This window comes from Triplophysa rosa, linkage group LG6 (assembly GCF_024868665.1).
Source record: "Triplophysa rosa linkage group LG6, Trosa_1v2, whole genome shotgun sequence".
NCBI lineage: Eukaryota > Metazoa > Chordata > Actinopteri > Cypriniformes > Nemacheilidae > Triplophysa > Triplophysa rosa.
Genome location: NC_079895.1, coordinates 9376919 through 9401766, shown reverse-complemented (window position 1 = coordinate 9401766; position 24848 = coordinate 9376919). Strand labels below are relative to the sequence as shown.

The 24848-nt window shown below is 41.3% G+C and overlaps 1 protein-coding gene across 2 annotated transcripts in view; it reads right to left on the bottom strand.

Moving 5' to 3' along the window:
• Positions 1–4522: 4522 nt before the first annotated feature.
• satb2 (SATB homeobox 2) overlaps positions 4523–24848 on the bottom strand; it is a 41410-nt gene continuing 21084 nt past the window's right edge. The window contains exons 4-13 of one of the 2 annotated variants that reach the window (XM_057336822.1): positions 23924–24050; positions 23175–23298; positions 22423–22525; positions 21580–21621; positions 20891–21462; positions 20222–20434; positions 19789–19875; positions 18277–18429; positions 13820–14014; positions 4523–8995 (exon numbers count right to left, since the gene is read on the bottom strand). In XM_057336822.1, coding sequence (XP_057192805.1) covers positions 8375–8995; positions 13820–14014; positions 18277–18429; positions 19789–19875; positions 20222–20434; positions 20891–21462; positions 21580–21621; positions 22423–22525; positions 23175–23298; positions 23924–24050 — 2237 coding nt within the window. In that variant the 3' untranslated portion in view covers positions 4523–8374. The remainder of the gene's footprint in view (positions 8996–13819; positions 14015–18276; positions 18430–19788; positions 19876–20221; positions 20435–20890; positions 21463–21579; positions 21622–22422; positions 22526–23174; positions 23299–23923; positions 24051–24848) is intronic. The other variant, XM_057336821.1, reaches the window with a different exon arrangement.

The following is a 24848-nucleotide window of genomic DNA, read 5'->3' as shown; positions in this document are numbered from 1 at the left end:
TACGTGCTTGCTTTATGTTTTTGAGGTCAGATATCTTACTTTGGAGACCATGGAATAAAAGTATTCCTGTGTTTGTCAAAAGCCATTTGTATTTTTGTTGTCAAGCTAATTAGGGGCAGCAATCAAACGGAGACAGTTTTGATTTTCATGCTCGGTTGAGGTAATTGAATGTTTGTTCAGGAGAGCTGATTGGGTTGCGCTCATGTGAATGTTGTTGTTTGGTGCATTAGTGTCGACGTATGACACTGTGATACGGGCCAGTGACAGATGCCCTGCTTTAGCCTGATCTCCCTCGGGATGTCATCATGACAGCTCACATTTCCTCTCATCCTCAATCTCTCACTCAAATAATAAGCACAGGCCCAAATGAGCTTCTTTGGTACTTCTTCTGTATACTCTTAAGATTGAGATTGTTGTCGTGTTTCATGGAAGACATTGATGCTTTACCATTCAAGGACACCGATGATGTGAACTTTGAAAGGACAGTTCGGTTCATGTATCAAACTACTATATTTCATACGTCAGGTAGATTATAGCAAATGTATATTATGGGTAACCATTTCATGCATAGATGTCACTGCAGTGGACACCTATCAAAAAGCCATTTTTTGTATTTGCATGGGTTTGATGGCCAAGCACTACTAGTGCATCATCCTATACACTGTCACCTCTTGTGATAAATACACTGTCACCTCTTGGGATAAATACACTGTCACCTCTTGAGATAAATACACTGTCACCTCTTGAGATAAATACACTGTCACCTCTTGAGATAAATACACTGTCACCTCTTGGGATAAATACACTGTCACCTCTTGAAAATAAAAATGTGAAAAATGTTTTCATGTCCTAAACGCAATGAAAACACGAAGGAAACTAATCGTGACTGAGGATATCATAATTCATGCCATCTGTTCATGATGGTTAATATTTGTATATTTATTTATATTTATTAATATATTTATATGCGATTTATATTTGTTGTCAATATTGCCTGGGAACAGGATCAGTGAACAAATACATAATATTAATAAGATGTAAACTGAATCAATTTGTTTATTGAATAGAAAGGCTGAAATACTCACTGCAAAAAGGGTTTCATTCAACCAATTAAAATATTTTAGGGTAAGGATTCACATCTAAATTTTATAACTTGAGCCAATGAAAAATATATACCTTTTCTTTATTATTTTTCATTGGCTTAAATTATAAAAAAATAGATGTGAATCCTTACCCTAAAATGTTTTAATTGGTTGAATGAAACCCTTTTTTCAGTGCTGATGAACTGTTGCTGTTTTAAAGTTTAACAGAGTACAAGGGGTAATATTTTGTTAAATGTTTCATTTTGTGTTGAAAACCAGGAAAAACATACAGTACGTATTTCATTTCATTTGTGATATGAATTGATTATTTGAAACAAAATCCCATAATGTGGAATTATATGTTTGTATATTTATAAATACAGTACTTAAGAAAAGAGTGATGAAAGATCACTACTGCGTGTGTCTGAGTGATGAGAGAACCGGAGAAAAGGCAAAACAGTTAAAAGGAGACACATGAAAGCACGCTTTGGGTATTAGAGTGTTTATCAGTGTGTGTATTAATGTGTGGGAGTGAAATTGGGGGGTAGGTAGCGAGCGTGCCAACGGGAGACCACAGGTGTGTGTTTGAGCTTCACCCCACTGAATTCTGGGCAATAACAGTCATTGGTGCACCTGCGTCCCATGCCACCCCCACGCTCTCACCTCTAATGGCCCCTAATCACGCTGCATCAGGCCCTAATACCCCAGCAGCAGTGCCCTGGCAGCTGCCCCCTCTCCCCTGGCAGATAGCTGTCAATCTCCCTTCATCTGTTCTCTGTCCATCACTCTACACAGTGTGTCTGGTTCAAACGACATACGGCTCAAACTCTATAAATCTCTGAACTGAGAATAGGGCTGTTTTCATGTGATAGATTTGATGTCATGTGATTCTGTATTGTTTGGAGCGATTGTTTTACCCCATTTTGGCTGTTTTTGTCACATTCAAGTCCTTGGCACAATTAACAAAGTCCGTTACAACAAACACAATCAAAGATACAAGAAAAGTATTTGTAAAAATGGCCACACACAGATCCGCTAACACACACGTTTATGTAAACACAAAGTAACACAGGGAAACCGCACGCGGCCACCGACTCGCAACTCTTGGTCACACGCAGTGCTACATCTAAACTTTTCCCACAGAAACGATGATGCCTTTTATTGTGTCCGCTTAAAGCCCTCGGCCGCATGGGCCTCTTGAGTTTCCTCACACGCACTTTTCTGTGGTTTGATAATTACAAACAGACAGCACAGTGTTAGAAAGTTTGGGTGGGGCTTTGGTGGGCCAACATTTATTCAGGGGTGTGTGCTTTGCTCATGCCCAAGTGATGCCCACTTATCCATAGGCCCTGACCTGATTACCAGAAGTATCAAAATGACGTGGCTGTGACCTCTATGGAAAAACTGTGAACTTGTATGTATTCAGGAGCATTGTGGTATGTTTTTAATTTGTTAAAACCATTTGGTCACTCATAGTTAGATAGGATGGTACTGATCATCTGACTTTTATCCTCATCCCTACTAGACTAGAATTATGGCATGAAGATTTGCTCAATTAGACAAAAACAAAACAAGGTTTGCTTCTCATGCTCTTGTCCCTCAAGACCCACTGAAGTCCCATGCAGCTTTGTTGGGTACATAGTGAGTGGTTCCTGTACTTTAAAAATAGCCAATATCAGGTGCAGGGGCTAGAGTTGTCAGATTCTAGAGAGCTTTTAATTGGTCAGAAAAGAATTTATGAGATGCTGAAGTGCAGAATGATGTCATCAAAATCGTTCATCCATTTTGGTGGAAGTGAGAGACTTGCTTATATTTTTAATGCGAGTTTTGTCAATGATTTGGAGCACACTAGAAAACCAAAATAACTTTTTTATTTAAAGATGGTTTTAACGTAGTTTGCATTATTTTCACTGGCTGCTGTAGTGTTCTGATGATTCCTAGCATGTTTTAGCAGGTGCCTGTCTTTATTTGTGCTTGTTTTCGAATAACTTAAATATCACTTGCTACCCCACCTTTTCACCTAATGTAGATGCCATGTTGTTATAATTTGGCATAGAAGAATAATTTGAACAGAGAAGAATAATCTAAGAACCAAAGAGCAACACACAGATTGCCAGTAAAGTATACAGATATTAGTTGAGATAAATAGGGACGAAAAGAATAAGCGAGCAGAGAGAGATCCAGGTCGCCAAAGCTATCAGCAGCTGGGACTAAAACTCATCAGCCAGAAAACAAACCGGGCCACACATCCCTCTCTGGGTGGTCTGGCTCCATTGCGCTCATAGAGCGAGTGCTGATTCTCTTCCAGTGGATGCAGCAGCAAATCCTGCCAGGGACTACGGTTTTATAGCTACGCCACTTCGGCTCCTGATGCTCTCACTGCGACCGAAAAATCCTCTGGCTAATGACATCCAGTCCCAGACCTGGAGGGGGAGAAAGGGTTAAAGCCAGCCAATTGAGCGAATAACAAGTTAAATTAGGAGATTGGAGGGCTGGTGTGGAATAAAAACCAGAGGACACTACCGCAAGCTGTTCTTGGAGAGAAGGGAACCATGTGAAGGAGGGAGGCCTGGCAGGTGGCCAGAGACAGGACTTTAGTGATGTGCTCACGCCTCTGGATGGAGGACTACCTGAGGTTAGGGACTTTTACGTGAGGGATCTCCATACGTTTTTAGCGAGAGAGCAGGAAAGGGGGTTGGATAATAAAATGACATTTTCTTGTTGTACAGAATAAATGATTACAAAAAATGATGTACTTTAGTGTGGCAATTCAGTGGAGCTAATGCTAGTGGACGTTTTTGCGCTTGTATATAAATGCATATTTTATAAACCACAACAAACCCAAGAGAGCACACAATAAAATGAAAGCAAGAAATAGGTTAGAGGGTTAGAGAATACAATAAGGCATTAGAGCATTGATGCGGGAAACTCTTCCTCAATGAAGTTCTTGTTTACTGTGCTGAAACAAAGTCAGGTTTCTGTTTTCAATCAGGATTTTTAAATAACCGTTGATTCAAAAGAATTTATGAAAAAGCACTTAAGACTCACAGAAAATTGTTTGTTACGCATCAGATTGTAGTATAGTGATTTGTTTATTCAAATTTACTTGATATTCAATGAAATTTAAATAGATATGCATTAAAAACCACATTGTAATTTCCAGTAACATTTCTCTTATTTTGTTTGTTTGATTGCTTTTTATTTACAAAATGGGACAGTATTTTGGTCCTTTAGCTATAAACCTTTAACTCATTTGTCTCCATTCCTTATCCCTCCATTCCTAAACAACATACAGCCATACAATCAGCCCCTATAGATTTTTAGAAATGTTTGTAATCAGGCAGAAAAAGCACACACAAAAGTTCAATTTTCCTTGAATGCTCTTTATTTAAACAACACAATTTGAAAAACAAAATCAAAAACAAAACATTGTCATACAAACAAACGAGCCAAATGATGCATATAAATTAATTATCACTTAGTGATAATGACAATGCATTAAATTGACTAGGAAAGTACCAATTCAGGAGTTGCAATCCTGATTCACATTGTAGGCGATTATGAGTACAAAAATCATGAAAACAATGATGAAAATTATGAGAGCATATAAATTCGTCATCTCCGAAGCAAAGAACTGGAACGTTGTGCTTGGTTCAGAGGCACTGTAAGATATAGAGCGAAGATTATCCTTCCTATCCATAGGGTAACGAAATGGCAAGAAGCAGGTTTTTGCTTATGGTATAGAGTATGCGACCCTGTCAGTGAAAATCAGGCTAAAGTCTCAATCAACATTTGATTTTAATCATTTATTTCACTATGATTTCAATATGTGACATGGCCTTACTCAGTCAATTTTACAAATATTGAGGTTGTATTTTCACAGAGTCTTCTTAACATTATGTAGTATGATTTTACTGTTTTCTACATAAATCACAAAAAATGACTTAAGCCGGGTTTTCACAGGCACGGTCACACATCTCTGCATTGTTTTGTTTTTCTTGTGTACTTGCAAATTGAATACCTCAGTGACACATTATAGACTAAGTAGGTCAAATGTGACCTTGTCCGAATCTGCTTGTGTGCATGCCTAAATATTATAAAGCTTTTGAATTTTCACACAAAACTTTGAAAACCAACTTAGCAAACGATTAAACTTGATCTACAAGACTCTACAAGCCTTTGTCTTAACCGCAGTTCCACTTGTCAGACACACCACTCCGAGAATCTGCGTTCTCTCAAGGAAGTGCTCTCTTCACAAGACAAGATCACCTCCACTTAACCTCGACACCACAGCATGAGAGAGAACGATTACTTTCCCGCCTAGTGAACGAGAAAATGAGGGAGCATAAAGATGGTATAGTGAACTGAAAAGACTGAATGAGAATGAAAGACATCGATAATTGGGCAATGACCTTGACCTAGTGCTCATCAGGGACTCTTGGAATCTTCTTTGTTGTCTCCTAAGCGTCTCGCTCTCTCTCCACTAACTCTGACAAAGGCAGAAAGGAGGAGAAGATAGAGGAGAAGTGCGTGATGTTCTCTCATGCTGAGTGCGAAGCCACCCTCACGATAGGTTAAACATCAGTCTAGGACATAGACACATGCACGCACAGGCTCTCGTCATTTATGAGGATAATTTGGGAGGTGTATATGGATGGACTCATCAGAAGTGCTTGTCTCCAGCTGATCTGGGCTCGGCGGGGTGGCGGGATTTTGAGAAGATGCCTGGAGAGTAACGAAAGGGGTGGGGCAGACCCCCAAAACGAGGAATGATTGACAGATTTAAGTAAGGTGTACATCAAGCAGGCAATCGCTACCGTGTTATTAAAGACCTTTTGCAAGAATCTGCAGGTATCCAAGATAAAGATTGTGAGTCATTCCAAAGGCTATATCCATTATCAAATGCAACCAGAGACAATATGTCACGTATAAAGTAAATTTCAGATTTTATTCCATTTAAAATGTCAAACAAGAGCTCCTGAGATTTTGAACACCTTTAATGTGAGAACTTAACTTTGTTTCCCATATTTGATGAAATTGTTGGGGCAAAATGAATTACTACGTAACTGTTGTTTTGGTGGGAGAATGTAGAAGACAGTTATCACTATGAGTGAGGTACAGGCTCTTGACAGCGTGACTACTTTGTGAGCACCAGCACTTCCATGTAAATTATTGTCACTTTTGTACTCTTTTAAGAGGGATCTAGTTATTGAGTCCTTTGCTTTATATTGGCCTTTCCTTGAATCAAAGGAAGAAATGCAGCTTAGCTTGGGAACACAAAACAACCTCATAGGCAACATGGGTTCATCATTGTGATTCCATAATTGTGAACGTGTTCCCCCATTTAACTAATGTTCTGCTGAAATGCATTGGTTTGTATGAGAATGTTTAGATTTGGACATTGTCTATGTGAACCACGTCAGCATTTTGCACAGTAAAGACTCAAAATAAAACATTTCCATTTGTAATAGACAAAACATGGACATAGATCACAATTAACAATTTGAAACAAAAATAGTTTAAGGGTTAGGATTTAACAACATTTTTTTTTATTTTCCATGAAAGAGTAGGTAGCAGCTGATTCTCACAAGCAAATCAGAACCCTGGATCCAAGAGTTGTCATGATGTCATGAGCGTTTCACAACAGGTGGCCATGTTGCCTCATATTAGTCTTTGTTGTTGAACATTCATTCAGAATGCAAAGTTCATGCTTTTCTGATTGGCTCAATAGAAGGATTGTCATCTTATACACAAAAAGATCATATATTTTCCAATGATACTACTTTTGCTCCTGTTTATCTGCCAAGTGCTGTTCTCTTTGGAAGTTTTAATGTTGATAGAATTGGCAGTAAATATATATATATTTCAGATGATTTACTCAGTAACTTCAGTAACTGCTTCTAATTCTTTCCTCTCTGTTTTGGCAGTGTTCCTTTCATTCACCAACGTCTCTCATTACCAAAACAACCGCTCCAAGCTGAAAGCTGATATTAGACCATGAAAATACAACTAAAAATAACACCAAGAACAACCATAATAACAATAACAACAATAATAATTGCGGGTGAAGATAGCAATAAATAGTGCTGTGGAGTTGGGTGTGCGTAGATGTGGTCAAATCAGGACATTGTGGGCACCAGTCAGTAAAAGAGAGAGAGAGATGAGGGAGGCGACAGAAGAGAAAAGGACTACCACACTTCCACACAAGCGCTTGATTGTTGGCAGTTGCTGGAAACTGTTCGCTTTCCCAGCTAGGTCAGCGGCAGGCTGATGCAGTTAGACTGCATTGTCTTTGATTCTGTCCATAACAGTCAGTCCTCCTGCCACTGGATCCTACGTTTTTCCTCGCTGTATTTTTTAAGTGCAGAATAAGAACAACTGGGATGAAACCTATCATCTAAATGTCTTTGTGTAATGCAAGCACTCAACCATTAGACAGATTGGTCGTGAGCAGTCTGGGTTGGGTGCATGGGTGGTGGGATAAAGGGTTGACTTTGTTAACCATGTGGGACTGCTTGGAATGATGTGGTTGGTTGTGGGAGGGATGGCGCAATCTTCAAAAGCGCCATTGGGCTAACTGTGGTCCTTTTCGCACACCACATGTGTTTATAGTAGGGTTCATGGGCTGGGCCGATGTGTAAACCCAACATCTCATCTGTACCTTCAACCCAGCCCCACGCTTTAGCCCCGGTTGGTGACAGTCAGAATGCCCCATCATGGAGGGGAAAATGAGGATAGCCACAGCCTACCACAAATATCCCTGATAAGGCAGGAGTGATGGTATTGGTGTCCTAATGAAGATCAATGGCTCATCTAAAGCTCTGTCCCTGCCATTAACCCTGTGAAGAGGGTGCATGGATAGTGGTATCATGTAAAACACCCTTAGCACATCTGATTCTTTTCTTTTGTACTGCAAATGATGTGAAACTGGTCATTTTATGACATTCTTTGCATCCTAGTGTGAACTTTGGGGTTGAGGCAGCCATCTTAAAATGTGTTATGAACAACTTGTAAAAGCATTTACTACTATGAAATGAGTCGTATTCTATAGGAACTGTTTATGTACCATCTTATCCTTATTTGTAACGTGTGATCTACACACCTCACTTGAAGTTTTCTACAGCCTTAATCAATATGCGGATCTCGTCTGGTTTGGTTTGCCTTCTACAGGTCCTCAACAGACAGTAAAATTGTCAGTAAACTCCTAAGCTGTTTACTTCATACTCTTCTATGAAATAGTTGTAAGTGCTCACCCCAAGCTTTCCCCACCAATAGTCTCTACTGAAGCTGTTTTATCTCTGATATTCTGCCTGATCTCTGGGACTGGGGGATGTACCACACGGGGGCAAGGAACTGGGCCTGGCTGATCCCAGAGGCATGCCTTTGTCTTTACTGTCATCTTGACCTGAAGACGAAGCTGGAGTGGAAGCAGTGTTGGCTGCTCCGGTTGATGCACTCTCATGCCCACTGTAGATCTCCTCGTGACCATCTTCACTAGACTCTGCCTCCTCTGAACTGGAGAGCAGCTCTTCGTCACGATACTCGGCCACGTCCACACCACCGCCCTCAGCTCCTAGCTCCTTCAGCCGGCCGTGATGTTTCATGTGATAGCGTTGGTTCTGGAAAAACTTAACTATGGTGTGTTTGGGCAGATCCAGCTGGGCTGAAAGGGTGTGAATTGCTTCCTGGTCAGGGTAGAGGCCCACATCTTGAATAAAGCTCTGTAGGATGCCTAGGGCCTCCAGCGAGATCTTGGTACGGGAGCGAGGCTTTTTGGTGACAGAGCTAACCCCTCCGCTGTTGCCTGACGCTGCTACAGCCGGATGGTTCTCTTCAGCTCCTAAACTGGGCACAGGGTCTTCTCGGATGGGAGAGTGGTCCTTCAATGGCTGCACAGGCTGTCTGTGATGGGCCTGATGAGAAAGAGGAAAGGATGTGTTAGTGGGGAACAGTGGTGTTTTACCTGATGCTGGAGGCAAAGGTCATCAGAAAGCAATAAGTGAACAGCTGTTTAAAAGTTCAAAGTGTTCTTTTACTGAATGTCCTTTGGAATTAATGTCCTCAATGCACTTGTGATGACCTCTGGTAAAAATCTAACCAGACTGTCTCAGTTTATGATTGTTTAACTTTGTATGTTGTACACATATTGACTGTCTTGTCATTCTAAGAACATCTGACCAAGTATAAATTCCATGCTTGTAAACATACATGCTTATTTATTTCAAATATAAAAGAACGTCAGCTAGAAAATAACAGTTTTTATATGAGATATGAAACTGTTTAAGAATTTTAGGCCATTGTCTTGTACAAACACAGTGTAGCTGATTAGCAAAGCAATGCTATTGTTTTTACATCGATGCAGAGGCTGTGTTTGTTTGTCTCAATAAATTCGCCATTTTTTCTCCAGTTTGTGTGGGTGAAACAAGGAAAGGGGGAGGTGAGGGTGGCCAGAAAGCAAAGTAGTTATAAAACAGAATTCTATATAAATGTCATATTTTAAACGGGCAAGAAAAAGGATCCGATGGCTTCAGATACAAGGGAAGGTGCAGTGTGTCACAGCTGAGCTATCAGAGTCTGTGGGGCTGTCCTGCTGGGTTTATGACCAGGGTGGGGTGCCCAGTGCCTCCACACTGGAATGCTAAGCTATAAATCTGCGGTGCATTAAAATTAAAGGACCTACATAAAGATAATAGTCATGCGTCTCTCTCTCTCTCTGTCTCTCTCCTGCTCTCTCTCTCTATTCCCTAAATAATAACAGGGTATTTTTTAAATAATATTGAGGGCAGGCCAGACCATGAAATTGCTCCGATTTCACTTGTGGGGGCTGTTTTGGGCTGGCGCTTTACAGGAAGTGTGTAGGTTTGTTCTTTTTTCTTCTCTATTTCTCCATAATGTATTACTTTCCATGTCTCAGAGAAACAAACAGAGGCCACAAGAAAGGATCAGAAAAAGAAATGTCAAAGAAGTTTAAAGATGGTGAATAATTAGATTGACCACAAGGAATAACAGTGCAAAATACCCGTTAGCCCAGCGAAAGAGACCACACACACACATTTACAACTCATTCATCCTGTATATATTTGCTGTATGTACTGTATTATAAGATTCTGGGAAAAAGTTAGGTTCATTTTTTCGTACTAAAACATATACACATCTAAAATGCACAAAACACACACTTAAAAGAGACTGTACATTATTATTTATTTTGTGCATGCTCACATACACTCACGCACAAACACCTCATAAGCGGGCCTGTTCTCATTCACAGACTAATGATGACAACCATGTGTCCTAACTGAGAAGAAAAGAGAGTCTTCCAAAAGCCCATCCAGACTAAAAGGTCTTAGAGGCCTGTGTTCATGTGCTCTAATAGAGGACGTTAATGAAGACCTTTTACTGCCAAGCCAAAAGAGTGACTCCATTTAAAAATCAACCCCAATCCTGCTTGAGCTATGAAGTCAGCCTTCGATTTCCTCCACCATCCAATTTATTCACCTACTCAACGTCTTCTCAACCACAGAATTTTTTCCTTCACCCTCCCAAACTTCTTTTTCGTTGTATAATTCAATATTCATCCTCATTGGTTCCTTCTTTTCTAATTCCAAGTTGGGACGGCTTTGTGAGTTTATTGCATTAAGAGAAAGATACTTTTTTCTTTAAACACAAATCAAGGCAAATTATGGTGAAAAAGTATTAAAGAATTATAGAACATAAAAGATTCAGTTGATTCTTAATGAGGACTGTTTCTCTTGGGGATGAAGGCGGGGCTGAAATGGGGGAACTGTGTTGCCACAGGAGACGCCATTAACAAGCGGATAAATATGTAATGATGAGAAAGACACTTTGCTGTTGGTTTGCTTACGCATGACTTCACCTTCCCCAATCACAGTTTGCATCATTTTCACTTCCACATTGCAAGTACCTAGAGAATGGGTAAATCAGTATTCGTATGTCCTGAAGTTAATTTAAGAATGTGTAAAGTTTAGGCAGTCGAAACAAATAACAAAAACTGTCAATTAGTAACCAAGTACAACCTGATATGACTAAACCTTATTTATCAATATAATGTAGCATGCATCGCAAACTCACCCAAAGTACTACTGTTTATTTAGGCACAAAAAATAAATAAAACTGCAAAAATTAACTGGGCAGAAAAACAAAAAAATGATTTTACACTATTGTTTAATAGTTTTGGATGGTCAGTGACATCTGTAAAAACAATGTTGCTGTACTGGGTGTGTGTGTGTGCATGTGCAAGTATGCACATTGCCAGCACTCAGTTGGGGTCCCAATCCACACTGCAGGGTCTAGAGGGCACTCCAGCGCCCATGCAGCATCCAATTTAGCAAAAACAAAAAAGAAATTATTCATAAGAAATGTCCTGCCAAATGAGCAGAGGGAGGCACTTAGAACCACACACCCGGACGCATCCGAGAGGAAGCGTGGCGTTATCCAGAGTGTGTTTAGGTGTGTGTCTCTAAGGTAAGGCGAGCTCTGAGGTTTGCTTACACCTGTCCTATAGTTGGTTGAAACAGCTACGCTACAGCACCATGCACAGGACACAAACACTTGTGCACACATGTGCAATGACAGCATCGCACAGGCGATGGTTAATCTTGGCGCTGTCTGTCTGGAGACCACTTTCCTTTTCTGTCATATGAGCACAAGACAGTCACTCTCTTTCTTTGGTTTGACACATAGTTACAGGATTTCATGGTTAAAACTGAGGGAGGTCTGGGTAATGTGTTGAATTATATTTGATAAACAAATTTGCACATTTGTGACCCTGGATCACAAAACCAGTCTTAAGTAGCACGGGAACATTTTTTGTAAAAGACAAAAATACATTGTGTGGGTCCAAATTATCGATTTTTCTTTTATGCCAAAAATCATTAGGATATTAAGTAAAGATCATGTTCCATGAAGATATTTTGTAAATTTCCTTCCTTAAATATATAAAAACTTTATTTTTGTGAGTGGATGGTCTGCCACAGTGCCCCTGATTAACAACTTCAAAGGCTATTTTTTCAATATTTAGATTTTTTTGCGCGCTCAGATTCCTCAGTTTTAAACGGTTGTATCTCAGCCAGATATTGTCCTATTCTAACAACTCATATATCTTTAGAAAGTTGACTTATTCAGCTTTCAGATTATGTAAAAATCTCAATTTCGAAAAATTGACCCACAAGACTGGTTTTGTTGTCCAGGGTCACATTTAGAGCGTGTGAGCGGTGCGGAGTTGAAGCAGAGCGGAATAGAGTTGTAAAAACACAATGTTCCTTTATGACACGGATTAAGGATTAATTGTCTAATATGCCACTCTGCATTCTCAATTTAAAGTTTTGAGCAATCATATCATCATTTATGATGCTAATGCCTCACCTACAGTACACCTACTGTACATTTGAAGTGGCATGATTGGGGGGAGTCACACTGAGAGGGTCTTTGCTTAAACTGTATACATGTACAGTATATGATGTGTGTGTGTTCGTTCATTAATGTGCTCCTGTCTGCATTCGCAGATGGGACGCATGTGCCGTCTGTGGTAGGCAGGCTGGAGCCGAGGGGGCTGCTGGGTATTTTGATCTGACAGGGGTCTCTTATTACTACATCAAAAACATTGACATGCTTCCGTATGCTGTACGCTCACATATGACACAATGTCACTTTTGGTTTTCTTCTTTGGGAGGTTTCTGGACCCTGACAACTAAATCTATGGCTAACAGAAAGGCTGGTGTAGTTATACAGTAGTCAATATTGTGCAGGAGTTCATGACCAAAGCCACTGTGGAATTACTGGAGGTTTGCTTTAGTGAAATCCCACGAGTCACTACACGTGTGTGTGCGTGTGTGTGCGTGTGCGTGTGTGTTCCTTTTCTTCCCGCAATTATTAATATCAGGGCTGTGGTGGCACTGTCTGTCAGGGTGTGTCCTAAATGGGGCATTTCCTTCTGCGCCCAAAACACATAAATGAGTGTATTTACACACACACATGCTGCCAAAAGACTGTTTATTCCACTGACAAAAAAGAGAAAGCAAAAGAGCTAGAGAAAGATACGCAATGCACCGAGAGACTACCCGACAGTCTCTCTGTCTCCATTTGTTAGTACTAAATCTTAATAAGACTGCTTAACTAAAGTTAATAAATGTTAATAAACAGCAATCGTTGAGAGTGAATAAAACCACAACGCTTTACTGGCAGGAAAAGAAAGAACAGTAGGTTTAAAAAGAAGGTGGAAAGTATTGATCCAAGAGTTTGTAGATTTATGTGTATGCGGTTTGTGTGCGCATGTATTTACATATAAGTATTTGTGTGCATGTGTGTGTGCATACTGTATATGAATGTGTGTGTATGTTAATGCTGGAAAAGTGTGTGTCCACAGTCTATACTGTAATGACCCTGGCTGGCATAGGGGAAAGTCCATTTAATCAGTCGTGTGTTATTTGGAATTGTGTGTGTGATTAAAGAGTTTGGAGTGTGTGGGGTTATTAGATGTTGGCAGGAACGCTGCATGAATGATGCTGATATTAAAACTGAAGCCTTGTAGAAATGTGCATTCACACAATAAACACAGACACATAAACTAAAGAGAATTACGCAACATTCATTTAGCAAATTTCATTCCTTTGTCTAAATTATTTGAATTAAATGCATTTAAATTATTACATTTTATTCAGTTCTAGTTATCTTGTGTTTATGGACATTTAGAGTGTTCAGCATGATGTTTGAAATCTCACCTGAGGGTCAGAGGGCATGTGCAGTACAGTGTGTAGTCGTTCGCTGTGGTGATGGCGGGACTCTTCCTCATACACAAGGTCCCTGTCACCCTGCAGTAGGCTCAGAAACCTCCGGATAGTACACAGGTTCTCCCAGAGAGTCCTGTTCTCTGGGCTGGGACTCTCTTTCCAGCGAAGCAACTCACACAGCCATCCCTTAAAAAACAAAGCATTTTAAATATTAATACAAAAATAATTTATGAAAGTATATTTTTATTACACATCATACAAAAAGTCAGTAACAGGTAAAGTTTAAGTACTGTACACAAAACCTACTTAATTTGTAACCTAAATCACTAAATGATAACTTTTGTAAACGTGTCAATGGTGATTCAGTTACCACTGATGCATTCAGAGAGTTTATTCAGTACATTCATCAGACTGACTAAAACCATATGAATATCTCATTAAAAAGAACCACCGGAAGAGTCATTTGTTTGTGAATCAGACTACAGTGGTTGCACCCACAAGGACTGAAAATAAAACTCATCAGAAAAATATGAGTGTAGATTTATTTCATAGTGACTAATTAAGTTTAGACTTCAAGCTTTGATGGCACTTAAAAAGGAAAAAGTTCACTTTAATCATTTACTCATCCTCAGTGTCATTTCACACCTGCACTGTAAAAAATCCAAGAGTTTTCAAGATGAAAAATTTGAATTTACAAGTATCTTGAATACAAAAAAAATATTCTTGCACTTCGTATAAGTTATCAAAATAATTGAAGGAATTTCAACTTAATTGTGAGTTAAAGTAATGGATTTGATTAAATTAACGTGACTTTTTGAGCACATCATTTTTTACAGATTGATTTTATTCTGCAGAACACAAAAGAAGATTTTTTGAATAACATTGGTAACCAAACAACATTGGAACCCACTGACTTTCATTGTATAGACACAAAACCACTGACATGGCAGGTGTGTGAGCCGGCAACGCCGTGCATCGTCGTGGGAGTCTTGGTGGAGATCGAGGGCTTTGAGGGAAGCCCCGCCCCCACTCCTGCTGTAGAGGGTGAGCTGTTACTGGACTATGCCATTGAGGACTGGATTAATGAAGAGGAATACTGGCTGCTGCCTTCCCCACTGGTCCCGTCCAGCTCTTCCAAGTCCCCGCTGGTCCCGTCCAGCTCTTCCAGGTCCCCGCTGGTCCCGTCCAGCTCTTCCAGGTCCCCGCTGGTCCCGTCCAGCTCTTCCAGGTTTCCGCTGGTCCCGTCCAGCTCTTCAATGTCCCCGCTGGTCCTGTCCAACTCTTTGTCAGCCAGCACCTCCTCTTCAGCCTCCAAGAAGGGCCCACCCAGCCTCCCTCTCCCGCCTCCTCTGTTGTCATCAGCCAGTCCTTCTGCCCTGGGTCTGCTGGCATCTGGAGACCCCTCAGCTCACCCTCTGCATGCCAGCATCGTTAGGTCGGATGAGCTTCAGTATCTCCAGCCGCCAGCTACCTCTGGGGTTGAGTATGTCTCCGCCTCCAGCCTCCGAGACCCGGACTCCACCTCGGCCCTCTGACCCAGCGGCTACACCTTGGCTCCTGCCTCTCTCATCTCCACCTTGGCCCGTCATCCCACCTGGCTCCCTCATCCCTCCGGCTCCACCTTGGTCAGTTGTTGACCATCCACCGCCTTGGGACTACAATCCTACACCTCGTCACTCCGTCCCTGTGGCTATGTCAGGCACCTCCTTCCTCCCAGCTCTACTTCCATCCTTGGTCGTTCTGGCTCCGGCGCGGTCTTCCGGATCCCCGCCTCTGCCTCATTCGCCTGAGCCGTCTGCTTCGCCTTGGCCCTCTGGACCCTCTGTGTCACCTGGACTCTCCGTCTGCGTGGCTCCACCCTGGGATCCACTTCCATCAGCATCATCTCTGTCACTCAGCCCCCTGGTGTCGCCAGCCATCCCATCTCCACCATAGCACCTCCCTCCGGCAACTCCACTAGGGTCATCTTGGCTGGTCTCTGGACCATCATTTGGCTTCTCCTGCTCCAGGCCCCCTGGCTCCTCCCACCGTCCTCGCCACCCTGGCCCCACGGACTGCTACCTCTCCCCATTGCCTGCCCCTCGTCCACCTCCTGAACCCCCACCCTCCCTCCTCAGTTGGACCTTGTTGGCGCGAGGACACGCTGTTCCGAAGGGGGGCGTAATGTCACAGTTATCTTCAGTTTGGTTTTGTCTTCTGTGTTCATTATTAGTTAATTAGTCCCTCACCTGATTCTGTTTTACCTGATTCTGTTCCCCTTGTGTATTTAAGACTGTCTGTTCCTTAGTTATTTGTCTGCCTTCGTTTATGTTTGCGTGTGGTTCCTGTTCCTTTTTTTAAGAAACATGTAAAACTACATTTATTGGAGGTGGCGTTCGTGTGTGTACGTGTTTGTTTTATTGTTTTCTATTTTATGGTCTATTGCTTTTGTATTACCTCTATATTGTACAGCACATTGGTCAACTTCACGTTGTGTTTAATTGTGCTATATAAATAAATTAAAACTAAACTGTGTTCCCTTGCCTGTGGATTATCATTAAATACCTTTGTGGAATACTTTTCCTTGTCGTGCGCTTCAATATCTAGCCAACACGTAACAGTTAGTACATGGTGACAGAATTTTCATTTTTGGGTGAATTGTCCCTTTAAGTATTTAAATATTAATGAAGCACTATAAACAACTGCCACCACAAACCATCAGAAATGCATTGAAAGAACAGAGAGGCAAGAGAGTGTGTGAAAGACAGAGTGAAATGGTGGGAGATTAGAAAGATTTGATTATCTCTGCTAGACTGGGCCAGTCTTTGACACCAGCTGTTGTGGGCAGCCAACCTCTTCCAGCACACATTGTTAATGACCTGAGCATCTCTCTCACTCTCTCCTTTTCCCTCAGCTCCTCCTGGCCAGCTGCAGCAGATGGGTGCGTTCAGCCGTGACCCCCCACCCGACCCCAGACCTGTGAGACCTAACCGCATCTGTCACACACACATTTATGCTATATGTACTAATATACACACACACCACCAGGGCACCGCTTTGCTGACGCATCTCGTACACGCAAACATTTCAAAACTCTAACACATGCCTCCAGATGAGGTGGTCACACCTGCTAAGCCATGCCCTAATAATGTAGAGTTCCTCTGACAAGGAACCAGCAGCAGAGACTGATGCTCTCTCAGGCCATTACATGGTAAGAATTAGGCGCAGCTGGGAGCGGGACCATATTTGACTAAATCAATTATCTCTCTTTGGTCTAAAATGAGACGGAGACAAACAAATGGTCCAATAGATTTTTTGATTAGCACTTTGAATGCCATGCTTTCCAGCTTGTGTTAAAGAAATGGACCAATGTATTCTAACCAAAGTCCAAAATATGTCAATAGTTGGTGAATTGAGAAATTCTTAACAGTAATGAATATGAAAAACATCTAACAAAAGTATTTAAAAGTATTAAAATAATCGTTGTGGTCCACAAGTTGACAAGCTGACCATTTTTACATTTTTTGTAAGGAGGGTCAGATTTTCCTGAATCCATTGAAGTGCACACACATCTGGATCATCGGGTTTTGCAGCAAAATTACATTGCTTTGTGTTGCTTTCCCCATTATATTTTTTTATTTATTCACCAAAGTCAAATTTTGCAAGTGTTAATTTTGGATTCTGGCCTAAACCAAAGCTTATGAAGACGTTCCAAAAAACAAAAGCAGAACGTTATGTTCTTTATAACCTTTCAGCTAGCAACTCTTTCAGAAGCATTGAAAATGGCTCTTCTCTGCTCTTCTATGAGCATTCTTTATATAGCTACTCTGTGAACAAGTGTCAATGTCAAAGGTGTGTGGAGTGGAATCAGATATATCTCAGTGGCACAGAAAACATATTGAAAAAATGTAGTTGATGTACTGATGCACGTTTGTATCGGAGCATAAGCAGTGACTCATGGGAAGAGAGGGAGAGACTGACAGAGACAAAAAGAGAGAGAGATCTTTTGGCAGGAACTGGAATGGTAAGTCAGAGATGAATAAATGAAAGTCATTTATCAGATTTATCATATCTGATTATGATGTTGTTGTTTATCAACAGTAGAGACTCGCCAGGATCAGATATAAACGCCTGCATAGACGGACACCATTATTTCCCCTACACTGACTGACGAAAGAACATTTAAGCTTGGCATGTCCTAAAAAAGAAAACAATATTTAAGACTTCAAGACACATATTTTATTTGAAATACATTTGTTTTATGTAGTGTGCTTAGATGTTCTTCAGTCAGTCTGAAAATCTGGGGAAGCCCATTCTGGAAAAAGTATGATGCTACTAAGAACTTATTTATAATTTGCAAGTTCAGTGCCAGGTGTGCTGAAAAATTATATTGAAGACGAGAAATGTGCCAGGTTTAAACAATTACTATAAACTTAATCTGAATCAGTAGTTGTTGAATACATTCTTACTTGGCTCTTGTTGGCCGCCACCTTGGCAAATAGTGCCTGAGACACTTTTGCCCTTTTCATCTCTTGCTGGATTTCATCATAGATTGCTGACGTGATGTTAACCATCGGCTCCATTTTTAGGGGAAGGTCAGGGTTAGGACCAGAAGCCTTGGACTGGGATAATCCACCAAGTTAAGGAAACAAAAAGACAAATTGGTTAGAAAAATTTTCATTTTTGATAGAGAGATTATATTAAAAGATAACTTGGTATACATGTGTGACGAGGGAGGCGTGACGAGAGCCGTGGGAGGCTGGGACGCGATTGATAATGAGTGTCAGCTGGGCGTCACACCGGCCTCGTATCTCTCACTGAGGAGATCGGAAGCATAAAAGGACGAACGGCAGGAGAATACGGCGAGAGAGGACCGGGCCCGGACATACGTTAAGTTTTGTTTATGTTCGTGTGGCCGGCAGTCGTCCGTGAGGGGCTGCCGGCCTGTTTTGCTGCTGTTTATTGTTTATTTATTTTTGATTAAAATGTTTGAATGTTCGCCGGTTCCCGCCTCCTTCCGCTTTATTGAGCTTTATTACAACATGCATGATATTTTAGACCCTATTTGTATCTGGATTGTACTGAATCATTACGTATTCTTTAGTAATTGCTTTGGAGTACGTGTTTGAAGTACAGCATATTGATTTTGTGATGTGTTTTCTCATTCAATGTTTGAAGTCACTGTGCAGGCACAGGCAAGTAATCTCACATTCCCCAGTAAAAAACGATTGTAAGATAAACATATACAGACATAATAGTAATGATAATACACAAGAACATTCCAAAATAATCACTACTTTGTTCTCATATCAGAAGGATTTTATTGTCTGTATGGTTTAATTGACATTCGTCTTAAGTTTGAAAACAAGCCCATTCATATAATTCATACAAGCATTGTGGAAAGTCCACGCACAAGGTTCCAGGTCATTTAATATAAACGTGCCTTGACAGGAACAGTGTCGTGCTTTCCTGCTTCTGTCGTACTTTAGAGGATTAAGGGCAAGTGATTGTAAACCTTAAGTGAAAGTATAAAAAATGACAATTTAGTATAGTTTGCATTTATTTGCAAATGGAAAATGTTTTTATGTTTGCTCGCTACCTGTACATGTAGAACAAATCTTAGAAGTCTCAGAATGAGGTACACTAAAATATACTAAATAAACTGGTTTTATTTTAAATATTAAACATTGCTAAATCAACTTTAATGGATTGGGTCACACCAACAAAACTGATATTGTACTGTAGGTCAGTGGTTCTCAAACTGGGGGCCCCAAGATGGATCCAGGGGGGCCACAGATTTTGTGGCATTTTATGAAATATCGAAATTTATTATAAATTTTATGTAATCAAACATAAAAAAATCCCCAAAATAGGTCATAAAGGTATAAAGAGATTTTTACATCTATAATTGAAGGACATTTTTTTAAAGTGTATGGTACATTATATCAGGAAAGGCAGTGAGTGAATTGTGTAATACTCACAGAGTTTGTGATTTTGGTCTTATTCTTCCAAATAGATGCCCATGCGTCTGGGGTTAACTGTTCATCAATGCTGCGCTCCCACACTTTCTGTATTGGGTGGTATAGTGCGAGGTTAGCAAAAAACGGCCACTTAGACCCTCAGAGGTCATCTTTTGATCTTTGTTTTATACTGAAGCCAGAGCTTGCATTTTTTTAAAACGCATCTTTATAACAGCCAGATTACAAAGACAACAACTTGCATGCCAAACCAAACAAGTAAACAGATCACATTAATCTAGACAGAAATAAAAGCAATCTCACAGGCATTCAGATAAACAATTCCAAATCAGACACAACACAATTTTTCAGGTATGCCCAGTCAAACAAAAACAGTGGCTCTACAGGGGAAACAGAAATCGCAGCGGGGCTAAACCTGTTAGAAAAAGCGGGGTACCTGAGAGAGGCGAACGCCCCCAGGGCTGGGGTTTGTGCTTGGGGGCAGACTCACAGGAGGGTTCATGCTGCGCTCTCGCTCTTCCTGGTAAACGCGGTCCCTCTCGCTCTCAGGTAGGTTGAGAAAGTTCTGCATTGCTTTGAGGTTCACCAGCAAGGACTGAGAGGCTGAACGTGGGTCCTCCTCTTTTCGTAAGATCTCCGACAACAGGCCCTGGTGTTCACACGAAAACACACATAAGCACGAGGCATCACTTTTTGCAACTTGTCCATGTAGTTACACAAAAGTTCTTCACCTGCATCATGTAAGCCTCCACCCACTCGTAAGCTAATAGAGCACTTTGTTGGCTATAATTGAGCATAATTTACGCTTGGGGTGACTCAGTTTACCAGGTGTGTTAGCTGCTGAGAGGGTGGATCCAATCTCGGGTTCGAATGCTGTGGCATGGCTCACTGACCTGATATATCTCTTCTACTATATAACACCTTCATTATCTCCAGTGTATTTGGTTCAAGTAAACTTGATCAAGTGAACTATGTAAAAACCTCATTAAAGTCATTCAAAATTATCGCTTTTACAATTGCTTCTTTTCAGAATAGTTCAGAATTTATTTTTCAATCAAACAACATTTCATCACCATGCAGACCGTATCAGACCGAATCGCTGTACCTGTGTGCGGTTGAAGGCAACTCGGGCAAACACTGCCTGTGAGACGCTGGCTCTTTTCAGCTCATCTCGCACCAGCTGGTAGATATCAGAGGAGACTTCTGCGGCTGAGGGGTTGGAACCAGGGTCTCCAGGCCCACCGGCTTTGCTAGGTCTCGGAATAGGTGGGTGATTGAGAAACTGCTGGTTAAGAGCCTGCGGGTGCTGATGGAGGAGGCGGCTGACGGCCAGCTGCTGGTTGATAAGATGAGCCATGGCTAACTGTTGTCTCACCACGGGACTGAGTTGGGGTGAAAGAAGTCCCCCTGCCAAAAGAGGCTGCAGGGCTGTAGGCGGCAGTGGAGGAGGCACCTGCGCTCGTAGAGGTGGACTATGATGGAGCTGCCCATGAGATGATGGAGCTTGTGGCTGCCCTTGTGTTTGAGGCTGAGACTGGGCTGAATTTTGAGGTTCTCCGGAGCCACCTTTGACTAGAGATCCAGCACTGTTCAATGGACCAAGCTGTGTCAGCCCTGCCAGGTGAGGGGGTGGACGCTGCGCCAGTACACAGAAATCTGCAAGATTGTCCCTTTCAACTGTGAAGGCACAGAAGATTTAGTCAGACATGATACATTCCTTACCCTTAGGGAGTAAAATAGACAAATTAGATGCAGCCCTATTAGCCAAAGAAACTTCAAAGCGATGATACTCACCCTTGATTTCAGAACTTTCCCGGCCTTGCCACAAATAATCCCCTGAAAGGCAAAAGGAACTCGTGGTAAGTGACAAATGCATTCCCTCTCTAACCCCATGTTAAAACAACAGCATTCTTTCAGTAATCGAAAGGTTTAACAACTTCGGCTGAACCCAATGACTGACATGTGAGTCATCCAATAGGGTTTCTTTGCAGTGGCACACACATCTGGCAATGTGGGCTGAGTGTTTAGCTCTGGGAGGCAAGGAGCAGAACTAATAGAGGAGGTTTGGTGTAACTTAACACCACATATTCTGTCAGCGTGCCGAGGATCTCTTTATTCTCCGCTGGCGCTCACTCGCTGCACTTGGGGTTTGGCCCCACTTTGATCTGTCATTATTTGTAATTATTTTGCTATTTGAAGGGGCAAGGAAAGACAGATTTTGTCGCATTTGAATGCTGAGCTGTGGGACAACCCTCTGTAGAGGCCTGCCGCTGGGAGACCCCTGCTATATTTTAGGGGAAAGAAGAGTGTTTTCTATTAGGCAGCGAGGAAACTTGGGATTCCCCATTCTGTGTGAGAGAAGTCATTAGGAGATAATGTATAACACTCCACACGGAGCTTAGAACGTCTTTCCGTCATCACCCCAGACACCTCATCACACACCAGCAAAGGGTCATCTCAGGGAAAAGATGCTTTCCTGGCCAAATCATGTGCTGGTGTCAGGTTAGCTGTCTTGCCTTTCTCCCTTGATTTTGGATGACGCCACAAACAAAGGAACAACAATGGAACATTGGGGTGTCCTTATGTAATACATGTAAAACTGGATCTGAGCAGAATTTTGGTTGGTCATAGCCTCACCTTTAATCTTTTTGTACTTCTTGTACCAACGACCGAACTCTTGGCACTTGGTAGTTGAGACATTAGCATAGTAGGAACTATTTACTATGGAGGAAATCATACTCTAGAAAAAGCCGGAGAAATAAAAGAGGTCAGTAAAAAGGCAGAAATGGGAACAATGATAGAGGCTGAAAAACAGAAATAAACACACATGGTCAAGTTCTTATAATTACGATGATAAATGGCCTATAAAATACATTGCTGTGGGAAGCCACCCAGGCAAGGCGGATAGTGAACCCCATGATGAGCTCCGAGCCGCAGTGACACAAGTAAAGACGAAAAACCCACACATATGCAAACAATTGATATGAGAATCAACACCCACGCAGAGTTCCACTTAAACACAGCGTGCACAGATACATAAATCTCCTAGATTGCTTGCTTGCTTGGAAATGAGCGAGAATCGTGGATGCACACCCACATAACTCACTCTAACACTACGTCTCTCTCTCTTTCACTTATGGTGAAGTAATTTCTGGGCTTTAGAAATGGCCCATGAATGAGGGAATTTTTGAGGGAATTCTAAATCGAAGAAGACGATTCAAGCTCCATTAAGCATGCACTGATTGCATCGATTACAACATCTGCATGCAAAGTCCAACACTACGTTTTCATTTTGTGTGTTATGTTGTTAGTTTTGGCACAAAATTGTACCCATGCTAAATGTGTGTGTCGAATAGCAGAAAATCTGTATGAGCAGTTAGTGACTGTACCTGGGAGAGTGGACATTCCTTCGCCAAGGTACTCTGGTTCATCTCTTTCAGCAGTTCTTTGAGAGCGTTGCGCACCGTGGCGTGGTTCCACTGTTCTGATGGAAGGTCCTCCAGCTTGGCAAAGCTGTATCCACAAAAGCAAAATTTCTCATCACTCCACATTAATCATCTTCAATTTCTAATCAATAAAGCAGAAGGCTTGGTGCCAAGTCAAAAATATCATTACCATGGAGACACAAGGAAACAAAACCTGGATGATACAGAATGACTATCATCCTCACATCTGGTGGCTCTGTTTATCTCTTCAGAATTCAGGAGTAAACTGCAATCAGTGGGCATGCAAGGACTCATTGAGCAGATAAAAGTTTATTCTGGTCTGTCTCCTGCTTATTTGACATATCAACAATGCTTCTTAAAGTCCTTCAAGTGAAATGAAAAACTTTATAATGGAAACTGAAACTGTAATGTTGTATTATTGAAGGCAAAAGGATTCCTTGTTTAACTGGTAGAGCATGGTGCTAAAAACGGCAAGGTCAGGGGTTCAATGTGTATATGACTCTTTCTTCTGTGGAACATGAAAGAAGATATTTTTAGAAATGTCTCAGTGGTTTTTCATGCAACGGAAATGAATGGGGCCGATGTCATTTGGTTACTTCAAAATATCTTCGTTTCTGTTCTGCAGAAAACAGAAAATCATACAGGTTTGGAATGACATTGTTTGGAAACCTATTGACTCAGTGCTGTCTTACCTCTGTACCCGAATCCGGAGCGTGACCATGTGGTAAACGTCCAGCAACATATCGGCGACCGTTGCCTCTGGAGCATCTGTCAGGTAATGGATGGGCAGGGGGTTCCAACGGCCCACCTTAATGATGCCTGCGGAAAGAAAGCAGAGCGAGTCGATTAACCCCACTTGATCTCATTGTGCCACAAATTTGCGTAGCATATTTCCATGACATCATCAGAGATGGCCTCTTGTCAATGATGGCTGTAATGAAATCTCAATATGGGGATAAATTAGGACGGGCACCACTCTGTTCAGTAGGCAGCTCCACCAAACCCGAACCGAAGCCTGAAAATAGCACATTACATCATGACATCAGCACCCGCTTACAGTAAAAAATTAGCATTGGAGATCATGTGATTATGTTTAAAAAAGGGAGAAAAATCTAGCCAGGGATGTTAACATATGACAGAAGCACAATGCATTGACAGAGCATGTGATTTCTTAAGTGCGTCAAAAACAAGATTATCAGCACTGAAGTGACAGGGGTGTACTGCAGTGTTCGAATTGTGTCAAGGCTGTTGGGGGGTCCCCTAACCAGCCCTAAAAAGAAAAAAAAACGACGAAGCTGCCAGTACAAGCATCAATCACATGATAGTTTGGATCATAGTTATTTGCACATTACACGCATAAACGTCCTTAAAATGTTGATAATCTATTAAAAGAGATCCACATGATGGAGAGATTGAAATATTTATTTCTTTATTTTTTTGCAGTGACTATGGTATCGATCTTGCAGTTGATTTCTTTATTTTGCATTGTACATTTTTTATTCAAAACAAATTTCTTAAGATTTTGCCTATAAGTTTTTGTCTTTTTTACTGAGATTTCGCTCATGTAAAATCACTTAAACTTATTGATAGCAATAAGAATAACAAGTTTTTCCAAAT